The following is a 14,149-nucleotide window of genomic DNA, read 5'->3' as shown; positions in this document are numbered from 1 at the left end:
GTCAGGCATTCTGTTATAGCAACTGAAAACTGACTAACAGATGGTAGAGTGTTCCCGATTCCCTATCCTGTGGGAGTGAAAGGAATAAAAGACTTATTTAAGCATACCCCCAGAGATGGGTTATAGCTAAGCTTCACGCTATTGAATGCAGGTGCCAGAGGAGTCGGGTTTAGGGGTGAGGGGTCAGAAAAGGTCAAGTAACAGGAAACTACTAATTTATAAATTTCCCTATTCATGACCACATAAACCAAAATTCTGTGATACCACATCCACCCTTAAAAACCACTAAAGTAACTTTAACGCTATCTAATGCTGATAGAAGGCAAGAGGTTTATTTTATTTGTAAGCACAATTAGTGATTTGACATGGTTCTTTTCTTACATAGGTAACCAACAAGGCCTAGAGTTACCAGCAAGCCTGCTAAGGCAGCCACAGCAGCTACTGTTGTAGAAGCAACGTCTCCAGCAATATCATGTCCTTTGGAGTCCCCAACATCTGGAAAGGAAGCAAACATTCAACTCTTAAGGTTTGTTTAAAGTATAAGTTGAAGCCTTACATATTGAGTCTTCCCAAAGCAGGACATGCAGTTAAGCCTCAGAAACTTCTTTAGCAAGTATGCAGCAGGGCACAGCCTTACCCAGTGACCCATCCTCATTCTCCCCTGCTCCATGATCATCTCTGCCTGCCACCACCCCCGCCCCACCTGCTTTTTCCCCATCTCAAATCAGATGGTCACGATGCTAATGGTTAGCCATCCCTCCAATGTGTGATCTCAAGCTGCCGGGGATTGAAGGCAGCTGAATAACAAGTTATAGGCCCAAAGTTAAGACTATGAGGTGAAGACAGATTATGTTCCCATGCGCATCCTAATACAGATTAAGTTTGTCAATGGCAAGGTGAAGGAGGCTCATGACTTTTAACCTATCAATCCTATTATTAGAAACACATCTTGAATTTCCTTTACAGTAGGCAAGACCCTCTTAACCTAATATGGCAATGAGCAAGTACACAGAAGCAAGCTAAATGTCCATGATGGGTTGTGAATAAGGCAGAGTCACAAGAATCCTGTACAGCTGTGAACAGTGAGGTAGTCGCCTTATATCTACAGAGATCCAAGGCAAGATGTTGTGGTTCAGTGGGCAGCATCTATGATCCCACTTGTATTAACGGGGAATGTTTGGGAGGGAATACAAGAAGCCTCTTTGGGATGGGAGACCATCTTTTATTTGCCCTTGCTTAGATTTATTATGAACATGTATTATGCATTAGCATTAAACTTTTGGTGTAAAAGATAAGAACTTAAGTCTAGGAAGCACTCCAGGCTTTAAATCAATACCTCTGAATGAAGAGCTATCTGATAACAGGATAATGGGTCCCGGGAGGCTGAGTGTCATTTTGTCCTCTTCAGTGGTTCCTCTGGCTAAAAGAAAAAAAAAAAAAAAAAATCAAGGTTGTGTTCGACCTCTGGAAGAGCATCTGCTAGGTATTTTTACAGAATCATTAAGAGATGCTCCAGGTTTCTCCTTTGTCGCGAGCCATCCGTGGCCTGTGTGTGAACTATTTATTGTGCATAGTCGTCAAATGAGGGGATAGGCCTGGCACTGCGAGCTCCCTATCAGGGAGTGGTCACAAGATGCAGGTGCACCTCTGCCTCTAGATCTGCCTAAGATCCCACACAGCACCGGAGATGGGTGTGACATGCCAAGATGTCTTTTGGTCAGCAGATTGATTGACATCACAAAGCAAGACTCTACCCTTTCTTGAAATCTTAATACCTGCTTCTGAGGTCCCCATCATAAAATAAAGGAAATGCAGACTCATGTTCTTTCCAGTGCTCTTTCCAGCTGGGAAGCTGACCCTTAAGGTTGCAGAGCCATCCTGCCCCCAGTTTAAAAACTATTCTGTGATTTTTCATGCTTTTAGCTTAATGTTGCAGCCAGCTCTTTTAAACCAGTTCGTCTTGTCTGCGTGGGTCATGGGTGAGATTCCTTATATTTGGCCTGCTTGTGGAGGAACGGATTCTCAAAGACCTTATCCACAGAACTAACCAAGAACCTGCCCATCTCAGGCTCATCGTATAGGTAAAGGGAGAGGGGGCTGAGACGTCTCTCAGGACCTCAGGAAGAGTTACATCCATCTCAGGATGCTGCAGGCACTGCTGAGAGGACAAACATTTGTGTCCAAGTATGTGTATAGTTACAGTGAAGAGTTGAATTATGTCTGTTCTCAAAATCTTCAATTCCCAAAGGTTGAGGATGGCTTTGAATAAGATGCACATTTCAGGCATTTTGGGTTTTTACCTCGTCGGGGCCTCGATGATGCAGGGCAAGTCACAGAACACAGAGGGGAGGAGTCAGGAGAGAGTTGATTGCAGATTAAGGCGCTGCAGTGGAAATAGACCTAAAGAGAAGAGAGCTGGGTGGGACAAGGCACTCACATTGAACCTGTCCTAGGCGACTTCAGGGTCACTTACCAGGCTGGGGAACACCTGAGCCTCTGATACAAAGGCAAAAGTCTTCACATCAAACCTCTGGTAGTGGTTAGGATGGGTCATGAAGGGACCAACTGGATGGAAGGTAGTTTGGTAGTTGTCCAGGTTATATTCACAGCTAGGAAACAGGGAGGGACATCAGTCTCCCGCACCCCTACATGCACAGTTGCGCAAATCAAGTCATGATACCCACAGGACCACCTTCTACCAGTATCTTTGTTTTACTTATATAACTTTCTGACCTGACCTATCCAATGCTACCCACGAAGTCCAATTGTATGTAACTATTTTTATAGTATGTATTAAAACAAGGAGAACTGAATTCAAAGTTACATGTGCCTTACTTAAGATACTGGCTTAATTATTAGTTTGCCTACTTGTCTTGTCACCAACATATTGCCTGGGACAACTCCCGCCACTTTGTTTTACATGCTAGCAAGGAGTGATACTATAAAGGAAATATACTTGGTATTTACCAAGAGATAAATAGTTAGACCAGGGTAAGAGATAAGGAAGATCAAGAGAGATCTCATGGAGAAGGGCTACTTGAGCTAGTCCTCCGAGAGGTGAGGGAATGAGATGTGAAACTGTACTGGCTATACATAGTCCTGGGGCAGGAGTGGACATGGAGGATAACAGCGTAGCAACAGACTCTTACAATGTCAAGAAAGCTTGACATTCTCTGCTACACGGACCCCTGGGTAGGACACTGCATGCAGAGCCAAGAGTACAAACACCCACATCCAAGCATATGTGTAGTTACAATCCCATGGCATCAGAGTGTTCAGTTTCTAGAGTCAAATGAGAATTCCAATTCTAGCTTCACCACTTAACTAGCCCAAAGCAATGCATAAGTAGCAAGCTTGGACTTCTTCATGAAGCAAGAGGGCTAGTGTTCCCTCACAGGGTGATGAGGCTCAAGCACATGGGAAGTGCTCAGTGAACGAACAAGGTCTGGGACTCCCCTTTTTGTCCTGATGGAGTATTAAAGCCTGACTCCCTTAGGGGAGGATCCCATTCCTTAAGATTCCAGGGTGGTAGGAAAGCAGCATGAGCCATCTGATTAGAGCCAGGGCAGATGACTAGGTGACAAGGACAAAAATCAGGGTCTTTGTGCACAAACATGCCTCTAATGTCCAAGAGTGTATTCCTGCATCCCTGGAAAGTCCTGAATGGGTTGTCTGGGCAGCCTATGGCACAGGGAGCACCTACCCATCCACGACAATATTCCACTGGGGGAGAGAGGCCGGGTCCACAGCGGTTGTTGCCCAGCAGTCATCTAAGACCAACTTGATACTGGGGTCATCCCTGTTTAGGACTCTGACTTCCATGTAAATTGGTTGGCGGAGATATTTCACTATAGGGTACTCATTGTTCCCATAAGGTCGTTGGTAGGTTTTGTCTGAAATGAAAAGGAAGCCTCTTCAGTATTCAAGCAGGTGATGGTTGTAACGTTTGGTTGCAGCGTAGGCTTACAGAGCCTCACTACTGTTCCATTAGTGTGGCATCATCAGAAAGTTCATCTTAGGGAAAAGTCCAAGAGTGTTTAAGGAACTATCACAAGCTGCGGTATATCACTTGCTCACCTGGGTAGGTTTGCAAGATCAACATAAGCGGACCAAGTTTCACAGGGGCCACTGGAGGAGGAAGACTTTCAACATTGGCATTTAGTAGCACATCATCCCTGCCGTAATAGCACTTCACTGTCATTCTGTAAGAATGTATGGAATGGTATGAAAAATTTTAGGTCAATAAATTTCTTTAATTTAAAGCTAAAAAAAAAAAAGAAAGAAATTAACTGTTTCATACCTGAACTCACTATCTCTGGATATTTTACTTGGAGGAAGATCTGACCAGAGAGCCTGTATTTCATTTTCATAGATGACTTTATCATCTTCAAACTTGAAGAGATATTTGAGCAAGTTGGTTACCAACCAGTAACTTCATAGGTTAAGTCTTAACCTTTTACTATCCACCGGTACTAACCTTACGTCTTGTTCCACATCCATTCAGGGGTATGTGAAACCAAGCCCGCCTCTGAGGTTGAGCCTTGAAGACAGGTTGGCAAGAGGAGTTTCCCACCCTGAGGGTCCCCAAGTTGAGAGCTGGTTTTGTTTGGTGGCTGTAGACCTCGAAGTCCATAAACCCATCCTGGGAACACAGCTCTCCTGTAACTAGATCACAGTGAGGGTTTAGAGAAAATTAATTTGTCTGCCTTGTGAAACCATCATCTGTCAATCTTGAAATGTTACGATGGAATGATCCTAACTTTTGGCAGGATTAAGCCATTCTGGTAAATGTCTTAATTCTTTGTTTGGGAAATGCCTTCACAAGCAGCTTGAGTCACAAGGAAGCCTAGGCAACATTTAAGCTGTTCCGTATCGAAGTGCCACTAGGAAACTAGTGGGGACCCCTGATCAGGGGCTAAGGTGACAAAGATCAGACTCAGAGTAGCTTTCAGCATGGCACCTGCATCATTACATCCCTTATTTCAACATAGCCTGGGTGCTGCAGGACCCTCCAAAGCTGTAGATTTTGGAAATTTTGGAATTAGGGATGCTTAACTGGTAAAGTTTGTGCAAATTCTTAAAAACTCCCAAAAGACTGAAATTAAACTTTTCTGGTCCCAAGCCTTTTGGATAAGGGATATTCAACCAATAATCACAAATCCCAAGTGGTGAAGGAGAAACTAAGGAGGGAACTATTTTTTCTTCTTTGGCTTGACCAAGGTCAGAGTCAATAGAAGCACAGAGACAATCTAAATAAGATGTGACACCCGCTTGGCATTCCTTTTGGGAGAATATGTAGGATTTAGAGGAAAATCTTTTAAACTTTTATGGTCCCTCTAGTTAGGAGTTTGAAGCATCTTTACCTAGTTGGTGGGCTCAGGTCTCTAACCCAAAATAACCAGATGATTTCAACATAAGACAGTTGCAGCAAGATCTACCTGCACAAATGTTTTAGAAATAAAGAGGACTCATGGTAGCAGCTAGATAGATGTTTCAGATCTGACTGGTCTTTAGTTTAAGCCACAAGCAAAAATTCAGAATTTGTATGTTTTCCCACATACACAAGAGGATTTGAGAATAAAAAAAGTAGATGATTTTAATAAAACATTTTACCTATAGAGACTGGTGACTCACAGAGACACTCAGGCTCAGTCACCATGGATACCATATCCAGTTGAAAGTAAAAGGTCAGCTTGAGTGACGATAAGTAGAACTGATGGCCGAGGCATTTTTCAGAGGACTGAAATGAGAGAAGAATGTCAATTAGCAGCCACAGTCAGTCTGGGGCCCAGAGCAGGAGGCAGGAAGGAAGTCCTTTGAATACTTGCAGGGCACATTGCAGGACTTATCTGGTTTCCCTCTAAGCCAAACAAGAGAGACCCTATCACTACCCCTGATCAGGATGCTTCCCCAGGCAGGAAATTTATTGCTTTAAACTCATGCCCTGAAGTACCCAGTGCTGCATGCTCTTTGTACTGGGCACTAAAGCTTGAATGAGCAGATCAAATTCCAAAGAATACTGAAGTACTCTGCCAAGCCAAGTCTGAGCCAAAAGGACTATAGATGTTACAAAATGCTATTGCAAAATGCACACCCCAACATAAGATTACTCTCTGGTGTCCTTGGCAATTACATCAGTCAAGACTGGTCTCAGTGAGGACAGCAAGGGACTCTTGTTTGGATCAAGTTATCCTTTCTTAAAGCGTAACAGAGGTTCATTAAATGTTGGACAAGAAGTTTGTACTCAAATGAGCTGAGAAAAACTCAGGAAAATTTCTATGGCAGAGGTTAAAAAACCTTGGTGTTGGACAGAACTTTAGTTATTTGAAATATCTTATGTGAAATGGAGGCCTTTTAGAATTTAAATCACACTGGCAATTAGAGTGCAAGGGCAAGTCCTCAGCTGTGTAAGGATCACCCACAAGAGAATACTTCAAGCCAGGCTTTCCCGGAGATCAGTGGTTGATAACGGAACATACTTTTGATTTGAGAAGAGTTTTGCTGAAATGCAGTCTCAAGCCATTTGCTGCTTCTGCATTGATCCCATTGTTCTGCAGCTGGTCCATAGGGATGTTCCTATTTTCAATGCTCACAGCCTTTAGTTCCCCAGGAAATTCTGGTATGGCAAGAGTCATGTGTGTGGCATTACAAGTCACAGAAGGATCTGGAAAAAATGATCAACAATTTCCATTACTCCTCTTAAGCCTCCAGAACAGCATTTCCCCCACTGCTGACGTAGCTTCCTGGGACCTCACCTAACACACAAATAGCTTGCGATGAGAAGATGATCTTCTGCCCCGGAGATACAAATGAAAGCTTCAGAAGTGCAGTGTAGAGGTGACTGTTTCCTTCCTGGAGAGACAGCATTTTGGAATTAATTGGTTTATTTGAATCTCTAACCAGTAAGAATGTACAAGGGCAAGAATATACTCAAGTTTTGGATACCCTTTGATACGAGTGGGATGGAGGAATTTTTTTCCCAGGGTGTTCTAGTCCTAATCTCATCCTAACATCTGGAAAACAAGTGCTGTCCATGGGAAGGACCTGTAGCTGATCATTTCTGGGTAGGTATGAGAAAGATGGCCTTATTCCATGACTGTTTTATAGTATCAGCAGTCAGAAAATTTATACTACTTAGCAATCTGCTTTTGCTCAAAGTGAAACAGGACCATTCTTGTCGGACTGGATGACATTTGAGCACTTATGTGCCAGGACTTATCCCAAGGACAGTCATGTGTCAGGGATACCTCCTGAGAAATGTCATTTAGATAATTTTGTCAATGTGCCAGAGTGTACTTATGCAAACCTGGTGGTATAGTCTACTGTATACTAATAGACAATTGTGTGTGCTATGCTTTTATACACATAGTGGCACACTAGGTTTGTTCATCCCAGCACCACAACATATACTACTTTGTGCTATGATGGTTCTATGGTTACGCCGTAACTAGTCAATAAGAATTTCAACTCCATTATAATCGTATGGGGCCACCACCTTATGTGGTTCATCATTGACCTAAACTTTGGTATGCAGCACCCAACTGTACCTTAATACTTTGATTCATTTAATGTAGTGTCTCACTGTTGGCCTGGAAAACACCAAGACGACTTAGAACAGTGTAACCCAAACTGAACACCTTAATCCATAGGTTTTTAAGAGTGCCCTTGTTCTATATGACTCACCCCGGCCTGTTTTCTCCAGGGAAGGGAGGCAAGGCCCATGTCTCCTTTGTTCACCATTTCATCTACAGTACCCAGTGAAGTGCTTGCCATGTAGTAGGCATTAAAATACCGTTAAGTGGGAAGTATTCCCAATTATTTGGGGACATGGTTGAGAGCATGCTTAGAAATACTGGTCTGTGCCCTGGGGGTGTTACAAGAAGATTTTCACACTTACCACATAGTGAGTTACTCCAGTGGCAGTGAATGGCATATGGACAATCATCTTCTGGCTGTCAATCAGAAGACTAAATCCTTGTCTTAGGGCCTCTGGCAGGGTCAGCTTATGGGTACTTGAACTATTGCCAACCTCAATGATCCATCCAGTATCAGATTTGTTCATCTATAAAGTCAAAAACTTTTTGTTTAGGAGGGCTGGTGCTCATTCAACTGCAGGCTTATTATAGTCTGTTTAATGTTTTATCAGATTAAATTAATGTCAGCTTTAACAGATTTAAATGTTAGTAAGGTTTTTAACTTTTAAAGTTACTTTCATACCTCACTATCATCAGCAAAGCCAGAGATAACTTGTGGAAAGGAAAACTGAAAGGAAAAAATAAAATAAAATCACGATGTGAATCTTCTATTTGGAGGAGAGTTTCCAAAGTCCTGCCACCTGCCAGTATGCAGAAAACATCCAGAGTAACTGCTATGTCATTCTTATACCAAGAAGCCTGATTGGATGTAGCAGGAAAAGCTAGGTTTGTTCAGGGCCAGTCACAAACCCCTGCTGTGCCCTTAGAAGTCATTTCACCTGATTTTCTGATACCAAAAGGCACCTGGAAGATCTAAGTTCCTTCCCTTCCATTGTAATTGGAGACACTAGGTTCTTAAATATGCAGCCTTTTACTAAGTCTATGGAAATCAAGCACAATGTAAAGCCATCCTGTTCCATTATGATGCAAAAGTGTTACTTCTTGTTAACCATACCCATGCTAGAGTAAACTTCATGAAAATGTGATTGAGATATTAGGCTCATTTAATATATCTTAGCATCTGGGACAGGTCCTGGAGTGGGGCAGGTGTCCAGTTTATTGAGTGGTTATTAATGTGATAATGGAATTCTAATGGTCTCTGTCCACATGCATGATGTGCTAAATATTGAATGTACTGTCAAGTCTTGGAGTCACCCTATACGGGGAGTGTTACTGTTCCTTTGGACTTGGAAACATAGCCTCAGTGTGGATGAGAAATTAAACCACAGTCACTTAGCAAATATAGTGAATGCAGGACTGAAATCCTGTTCAGTTTCTCAGCTGTCTAGAGCACCATTTTGTTTCCCCCGCTGGAGCCATTTAAGAAGCAATCAGCGGGCTTCACTTACAGCCACGAAATCCTTGATGCAGACTGTGGATTCTGAAAATCTGTGGATCTCCTCCACCTGCATTGTTGGACAGAAAAAATGATACATGCCATCTGTAGGTCTTAAAGCAGCACTGTTGTCGGCGATTCTGATGTTTATCTCGTGCCCACGAGGCTGTGTGCAAATAGCATAGTAAGATCAGATTAAGTGCTGGCACCTCAGTGAGAAAGGCGATTCCAGAATACCACTTGACCCAGCAGAGGGGCAAACCCCTTGAATCTATCAAAACTACAAGTTCTGGAAGGTACCTCATTCCTATGCCAGGAGACTCTATAGACAGCTCTGTTGAGATCGTAGTAAAGATTCATATTTGGCAGAAGAGTTTAGCATTAAGAATTGGAATTTAGTTTTTATTTTTCTCTTATATTTCTCCCATGCCTGGGTGTCATGGTCCTGGCTCAATGGGACTGGTAGGGGACCTCTTCCCAGGTGATTCAGATCTACCCATTGATCCCCTAAGTATCAGCCATTGTGCCAGGCAGAGCCGCTTTTGATGTTACCTCTGATCTCAGGGAGTGGTCTAAAGCATGGGTCTGCTAACCTTTCCAGAATGTTAATTGTTCTATACTGAGCCACACATTGCACTTAAAATTTTTCTTTAAAGCAGGTGGTGCATACCTGTAATCCCAGTGGCTCAGAAAGCAGGACCACAAGTTCAAAGGCAGCCCTAAGCAACTAAGCTAGGCCCCGTCCCCAAAGAACAGGGGTTGCGGCTCAATGGTTAAGTATCCCCGAGTTTAATCCCTGGTACCAAGAAAACAAGTTTTTAAGCACCATTCTTAGCTCCGGGACTATTGAAGAAAGGACATGGGCTAGACTTTGACCATCCGTTTGTTGACATTTGCAGATCCCCGGCCTAAGGAAATGTAACTCTAACACCCTTGAAGTTGGGAAGGTCTTTTAGAAGGAGAAAGTTTAATCACTAGAGATTTTCAAGAAGGGCACCTAATTATTTCATTGGGCAATGTCAGATGGCTTATTTTAAAAACATTTATGGACCAGGATCTAAGGTTGTACCTGCACAAAGCAGAGACTGTAGGCTACTTGCATCGGGATCAGATGATGTGGCCTGTGAAACATACCAATTCCTATGGCTCACCCCAAGCCAGACCTACCTCAAAATTAAATTCATGTTTTTCTAATTCCTCAGGTGATTCTTTGCACACTAAAGCTTGAGAACTTCTGCTATGACAGGTTGCTTTCATTACTCCTAGCAACACTGATTGGGCAATACGGTTGCTTGGCAATAGAGAAGCCCTCATTGCTTAGCTACCATTTGCTTTCGAACACCTGTTTGTAGGGTAGAGATTCTCTATTTGCTAGCAATGAAATAGCCGTCCATCTCACAGGGGTCACTGATAAAAATAGTTCATGTTTGAGCATTTGCTTAGGTTATGGGCCAAGTCTTCATCTAGTGGAGTATCAGTCTTCAGTTACCCTGTGGTGGGTACCATTAGATGCATTTTCCAACAGGCAAACAGACACTTAGGCAACTTGCTTGAGACCATATCTAGTCAGTGGCAGAGCCAGGGCTTCTCAGCATTGGCCCTTCAACCTGATCACAGTTACATAGGACCACTTTGGGCAATGTAGGCCGTTTAGCAGATCTTGTACCTCCGGGCGCCAGCAGCAGCCCCCTCCCCACCCATGAGTATGATAACCAGCAATGTCTTTGGACATTAAGTGTCCTCTGGGAAAGATTAAAATCCAAACCAAACCACTGCACTCTGGTTTATTTAGAGCCACTACTTTACTCCAATGCCTAGCTCCTTAACTGCCAAGTTGACTACCAAGTGGCTCCTAGGTTACTACCAGCCAACTCACTCCTGAAAACAATCACTTACCACTTTCCTGGTACAGGTCTCATATGGGACCTCCAGGGTGAGATTTGCCGAGTCCAGTGTATAAGTGCAATTCAATATTTCAGCACCCAAGGAATCTGCAGAGGCCAGAGCAGGTTAGACAGGGGATGGCTGAGAAATACAGTTCAGTGACAGTCTGCCAAAGACAGAGCCAAGGCTGCCAGTCCATTTCTACAGGATTGCAGTTACTCCACATTTGACCCAATTGGGTAATTTCACTCCAGCTTTGAGAAGCTGTGCCTTGCATCTAGAAGTTTCCTAGGAGATTCTGATATAAGATACTCTTCCTAGGAAAGATTGTGATGCCACCAAGTGTGGAAGACCTGAGTCAGGGACCTGGCAACAGGGGAGTTGGATGCTAGTTGCTCCAACATTCAGGTTCTCTGTGCACCAAACAGGCGAGTCCTGTACCAAAGGTTCTCTAATTGGGGCTAAGATGAGAGTGCATTTTGCTTACCCACCACAGATGCATGCCATTTCTTGGTGCTATGATGGTTTGAGAAGCTGACTGTTACTTCATTTTCTTTGCAATTGACAGCGCCTAGAAAGCCAAGGAAGCATTTGAGATACCAGAGTTCTAGGAGACACAGTTCCTACAGAAGTATATGAAGAGACCCTCCCTGATCAGTATCAGAGAAGGGTGTCAGATAAAACAGGCAAGGGTTGCCCCCAATCCTTAGGGAGCTCACACGTGGGCAAGACAAACACAATGCAATATAACAAGGCCCATAAGGAAGGGATCAAACACTCAAAGCTTTCTGAAGGTCCAAGGGTATGTCTAGACTAGGATTAGCAAGCAAATCTGCAGAGGCCAGGTCAGAACCTTGGCAGTGGAGCCGAAGGAGATGGTAGTTCTGTAAAGAACTGAAAAACAAAAGCTTTGACGACAGGTTTTTCGAGTTGAAGTAAAAAATTCTGGGTAAGACTCAGGGCACATTTCTTTTTTAGACCCAATTCTGCCCACGACCTGCTTTTCTGCAACTTCTGGCTCAGATAAAATCTTGAAAAACTCCCATTTCAGGGGAACAGCTTTGATTTTTTTTCTTTCCTGTTATGTTGATGCTTCCTTTAATCATGAGTTCACAGTCGAAGACTACGGATTCTGGGGATGAGGGCCTACTGCTATGGCTTATTCTGTGGATTCCATAAAACCGAGGCCATGGGAGACTGGAAAAGCAGTAGAGTGTTCTTGCAAACTCCTTTATTTAGATGACATAGTCAGCCCATAGGTAGGAGGTTAGATGATCAAATGACTTGATCAAAGTAAAGGTGGCGAGTTGTTTATGTTGCCTGGCCAGCTAGGCATTGACCTATAACCTGTTGCTCACAGCTGGAAGTTTGCTGGCTCACAGCGGCCCCAGCAACATCTAGCTGATTGGCTCCTCGGCCCCAACCTGTTTTCAGAGATAAGGAGACATCCTCACCAGAAAGGCATACCTGGGAAGCCAGGATTCACTGGCTGAGGAACTAAGTTCACTGAAGTCACAAGACTGAAGAAGAGAGAAAGTGACCTGTAGGTATTAGAAGAGAACAGGAGTGAGAATGGAGGAAAAATGAATTTTTCTGTTTATTATTCTTTCCATATATTTTTAGTGGTGCATTATAGTTGTACATAATGGTGGGATTTGTTGTTGCAAGTCTAAACATTGCACACAATGTAAAAAATACAACTTGGTCAATATCATTCCCGGGTATTTCCCCTTTCCTTCCCCTGGTCTCTTTCCTCTGCTGATCTCCCTTCAACTTTCATGAGAACCCCCTCAGTCTGTGCACCACCCCCCCACCCCACCCCGGGCTTTTCGGGCTTTTCTTTTTTCCTTTCTAGATGCCACATATAAGAGAAGGCCTAAGACCCTTGGCCTTCTGAACTTAGTATTTCTCACATAGTGTTCTCAAGTCCCATCCATTTAAGGAAGAATGAATTTAAGCACACAAGGGCATTTCATCCCCTCTCCCTGATTCCAGAATTACTCACCTCCAGCTCACAGGGAACCAGCTTGTGTACCTCCTGGAATCTCCTCTCTGCCCCCACGCCATGGCAAAATCGCCACCCACTGAGCCCGGCAGAGGGTGGGCTGCTCTGTGCTGTTATATCAGGAGGCAGGGGTTGGCCCCGCCCTGTCACCACTTGGGGCACCTGAATCTTCTCAGCACAGCTGAGAGGAAGAGATTTGGGAAGGAAGTGGCATCTGCCTTCCTGCCACTGGTCTTGGGTAGTCTGCCAGCTGCTTCTAAGGGTCAATCATGAAACCACAGTTCCCTGAAATTGGTTTTAGGTGGGTGAACTGCTGTTTTCCCCATAACTTTGGAAAAACTTGAGATCTTTTGGACAAAACATTTACAACTCCAACGTACAATGAAGAAGGGTGATGGACTTTATTGAGGAAGGAACAAATTTAGTTCTTCTTTTTTTTTTAATTGGTTGTTCAAAACATTACAAAGCTCATGACATATCATCTTCCATACATTTGATTCAAGTGGGTTATGAACTCCCATTTTTTACCCCAAATACAAGTTGCAGAATCACATCAGTTACACATCCACATTTTTACATAATACCATATTAGTGACTGTTGTATTCTGCTACCTTTCCTATCCCCTACTATCCCCCCTCCCCTTCCCTCTCATCTTCCCTCTCTACCCCATCTGCTGTTGTTTAATTCTCTCCCTTGTTTTTTTTTCCCCCTTTCCCCTCACAAACTCTTATATGTAATTTTGTGTAACAATGAGGGTGTCCTTCCATTTCCATAGTTTCCCTTCTCTCTCCCTTTCTCTCCCCCGACTCGTCTCTGTTTAATGTTAATCTTTTCCTCATGCTCTTCTTCCCTGTTCTGATCTTAGTTGCTCTCTTTATATCAAAGAAGACATTTGGCATTTGTTTTTTAAGGATTGGCTAGCTTCACTTAGCATAATCTGCTCTAATGCCATCCATTTCCCTGCAAAATCCATGATTTTGTCATTTTTAGTGCTGTGTAATACTCCATTGTGTATAAATGCCACAGTTTTTTAATCCATTCATCTATTGAAGGGCATCTGGGTTGATTCCAAAGTCTAGCTATTGTGAATTGTGCTGCCATGATCATTGATGTGGCAGTATCCCTATAGTATGCTCTTTTAAGGTCCTCAGGGAATAGACCGAGAAGGGCGATAGCTGGGTCAAATGGTGGTTCCATTCCCAGCTTTCCTAGGAATCTCCATACTGCTT

The 14,149-nt window shown here is 43.4% G+C and overlaps 1 protein-coding gene across 1 annotated transcript; it reads right to left on the bottom strand.

Annotated features, from left to right (window-relative positions):
- Window positions 1-256: 256 nt before the first annotated feature.
- Window positions 257-13,050, bottom strand: Zp2 (zona pellucida glycoprotein 2). The gene is made up of 18 exons (XM_046421474.2): window positions 12,920-13,050; window positions 12,382-12,455; window positions 11,402-11,485; window positions 10,927-11,021; window positions 9,044-9,196; window positions 8,218-8,262; window positions 7,898-8,062; window positions 6,756-6,852; window positions 6,480-6,664; window positions 5,614-5,740; window positions 4,478-4,665; window positions 4,301-4,392; window positions 4,078-4,202; window positions 3,704-3,893; window positions 2,474-2,609; window positions 2,301-2,400; window positions 1,337-1,420; window positions 257-495 (listed from the first exon to the last, which is right to left on the bottom strand). The coding sequence occupies exons 1-18, from the start codon at window positions 12,979-12,981 to the stop codon at window positions 353-355; spliced, it is 2,145 nt and encodes a 714-aa protein (XP_046277430.1). The 5' UTR covers window positions 12,982-13,050; the 3' UTR covers window positions 257-352.
- Between the last annotated feature and the right edge of the window lie 1,099 nt (window positions 13,051-14,149).

Source organism: Marmota monax, unplaced genomic scaffold (assembly GCF_021218885.2).
Source record: "Marmota monax isolate L192 unplaced genomic scaffold, Marmota_monax_Labrador192_F-V1.1 WCK01_AAM20220418_F8-fsc00035, whole genome shotgun sequence".
Classification (NCBI taxonomy): domain Eukaryota; kingdom Metazoa; phylum Chordata; class Mammalia; order Rodentia; family Sciuridae; genus Marmota; species Marmota monax.
This window is presented reverse-complemented; position numbering and strand designations above follow the sequence as displayed.

Excerpts from the sequence above, each read along its gene's own strand:
- Zp2 (XM_046421474.2), bottom strand. The coding sequence starts at position 12,981 with ATGGCGTGGGGGCAGAGAGGAGATTCCAGGAGGTACACAAGCTGGTTC. Across the intron at positions 4,666-5,613 it reads TGAGTCACCAGTCTCTATAG|TTACAGGAGAGCTGTGTTCC; the intron begins GTAAAATGTTTT and ends ACTGTGATCTAG. Across the intron at positions 2,401-2,473 it reads CTCAGGTGTTCCCCAGCCTG|GTCTATTTCCACTGCAGCGC; the intron begins GTAAGTGACCCT and ends TCTTCTCTTTAG.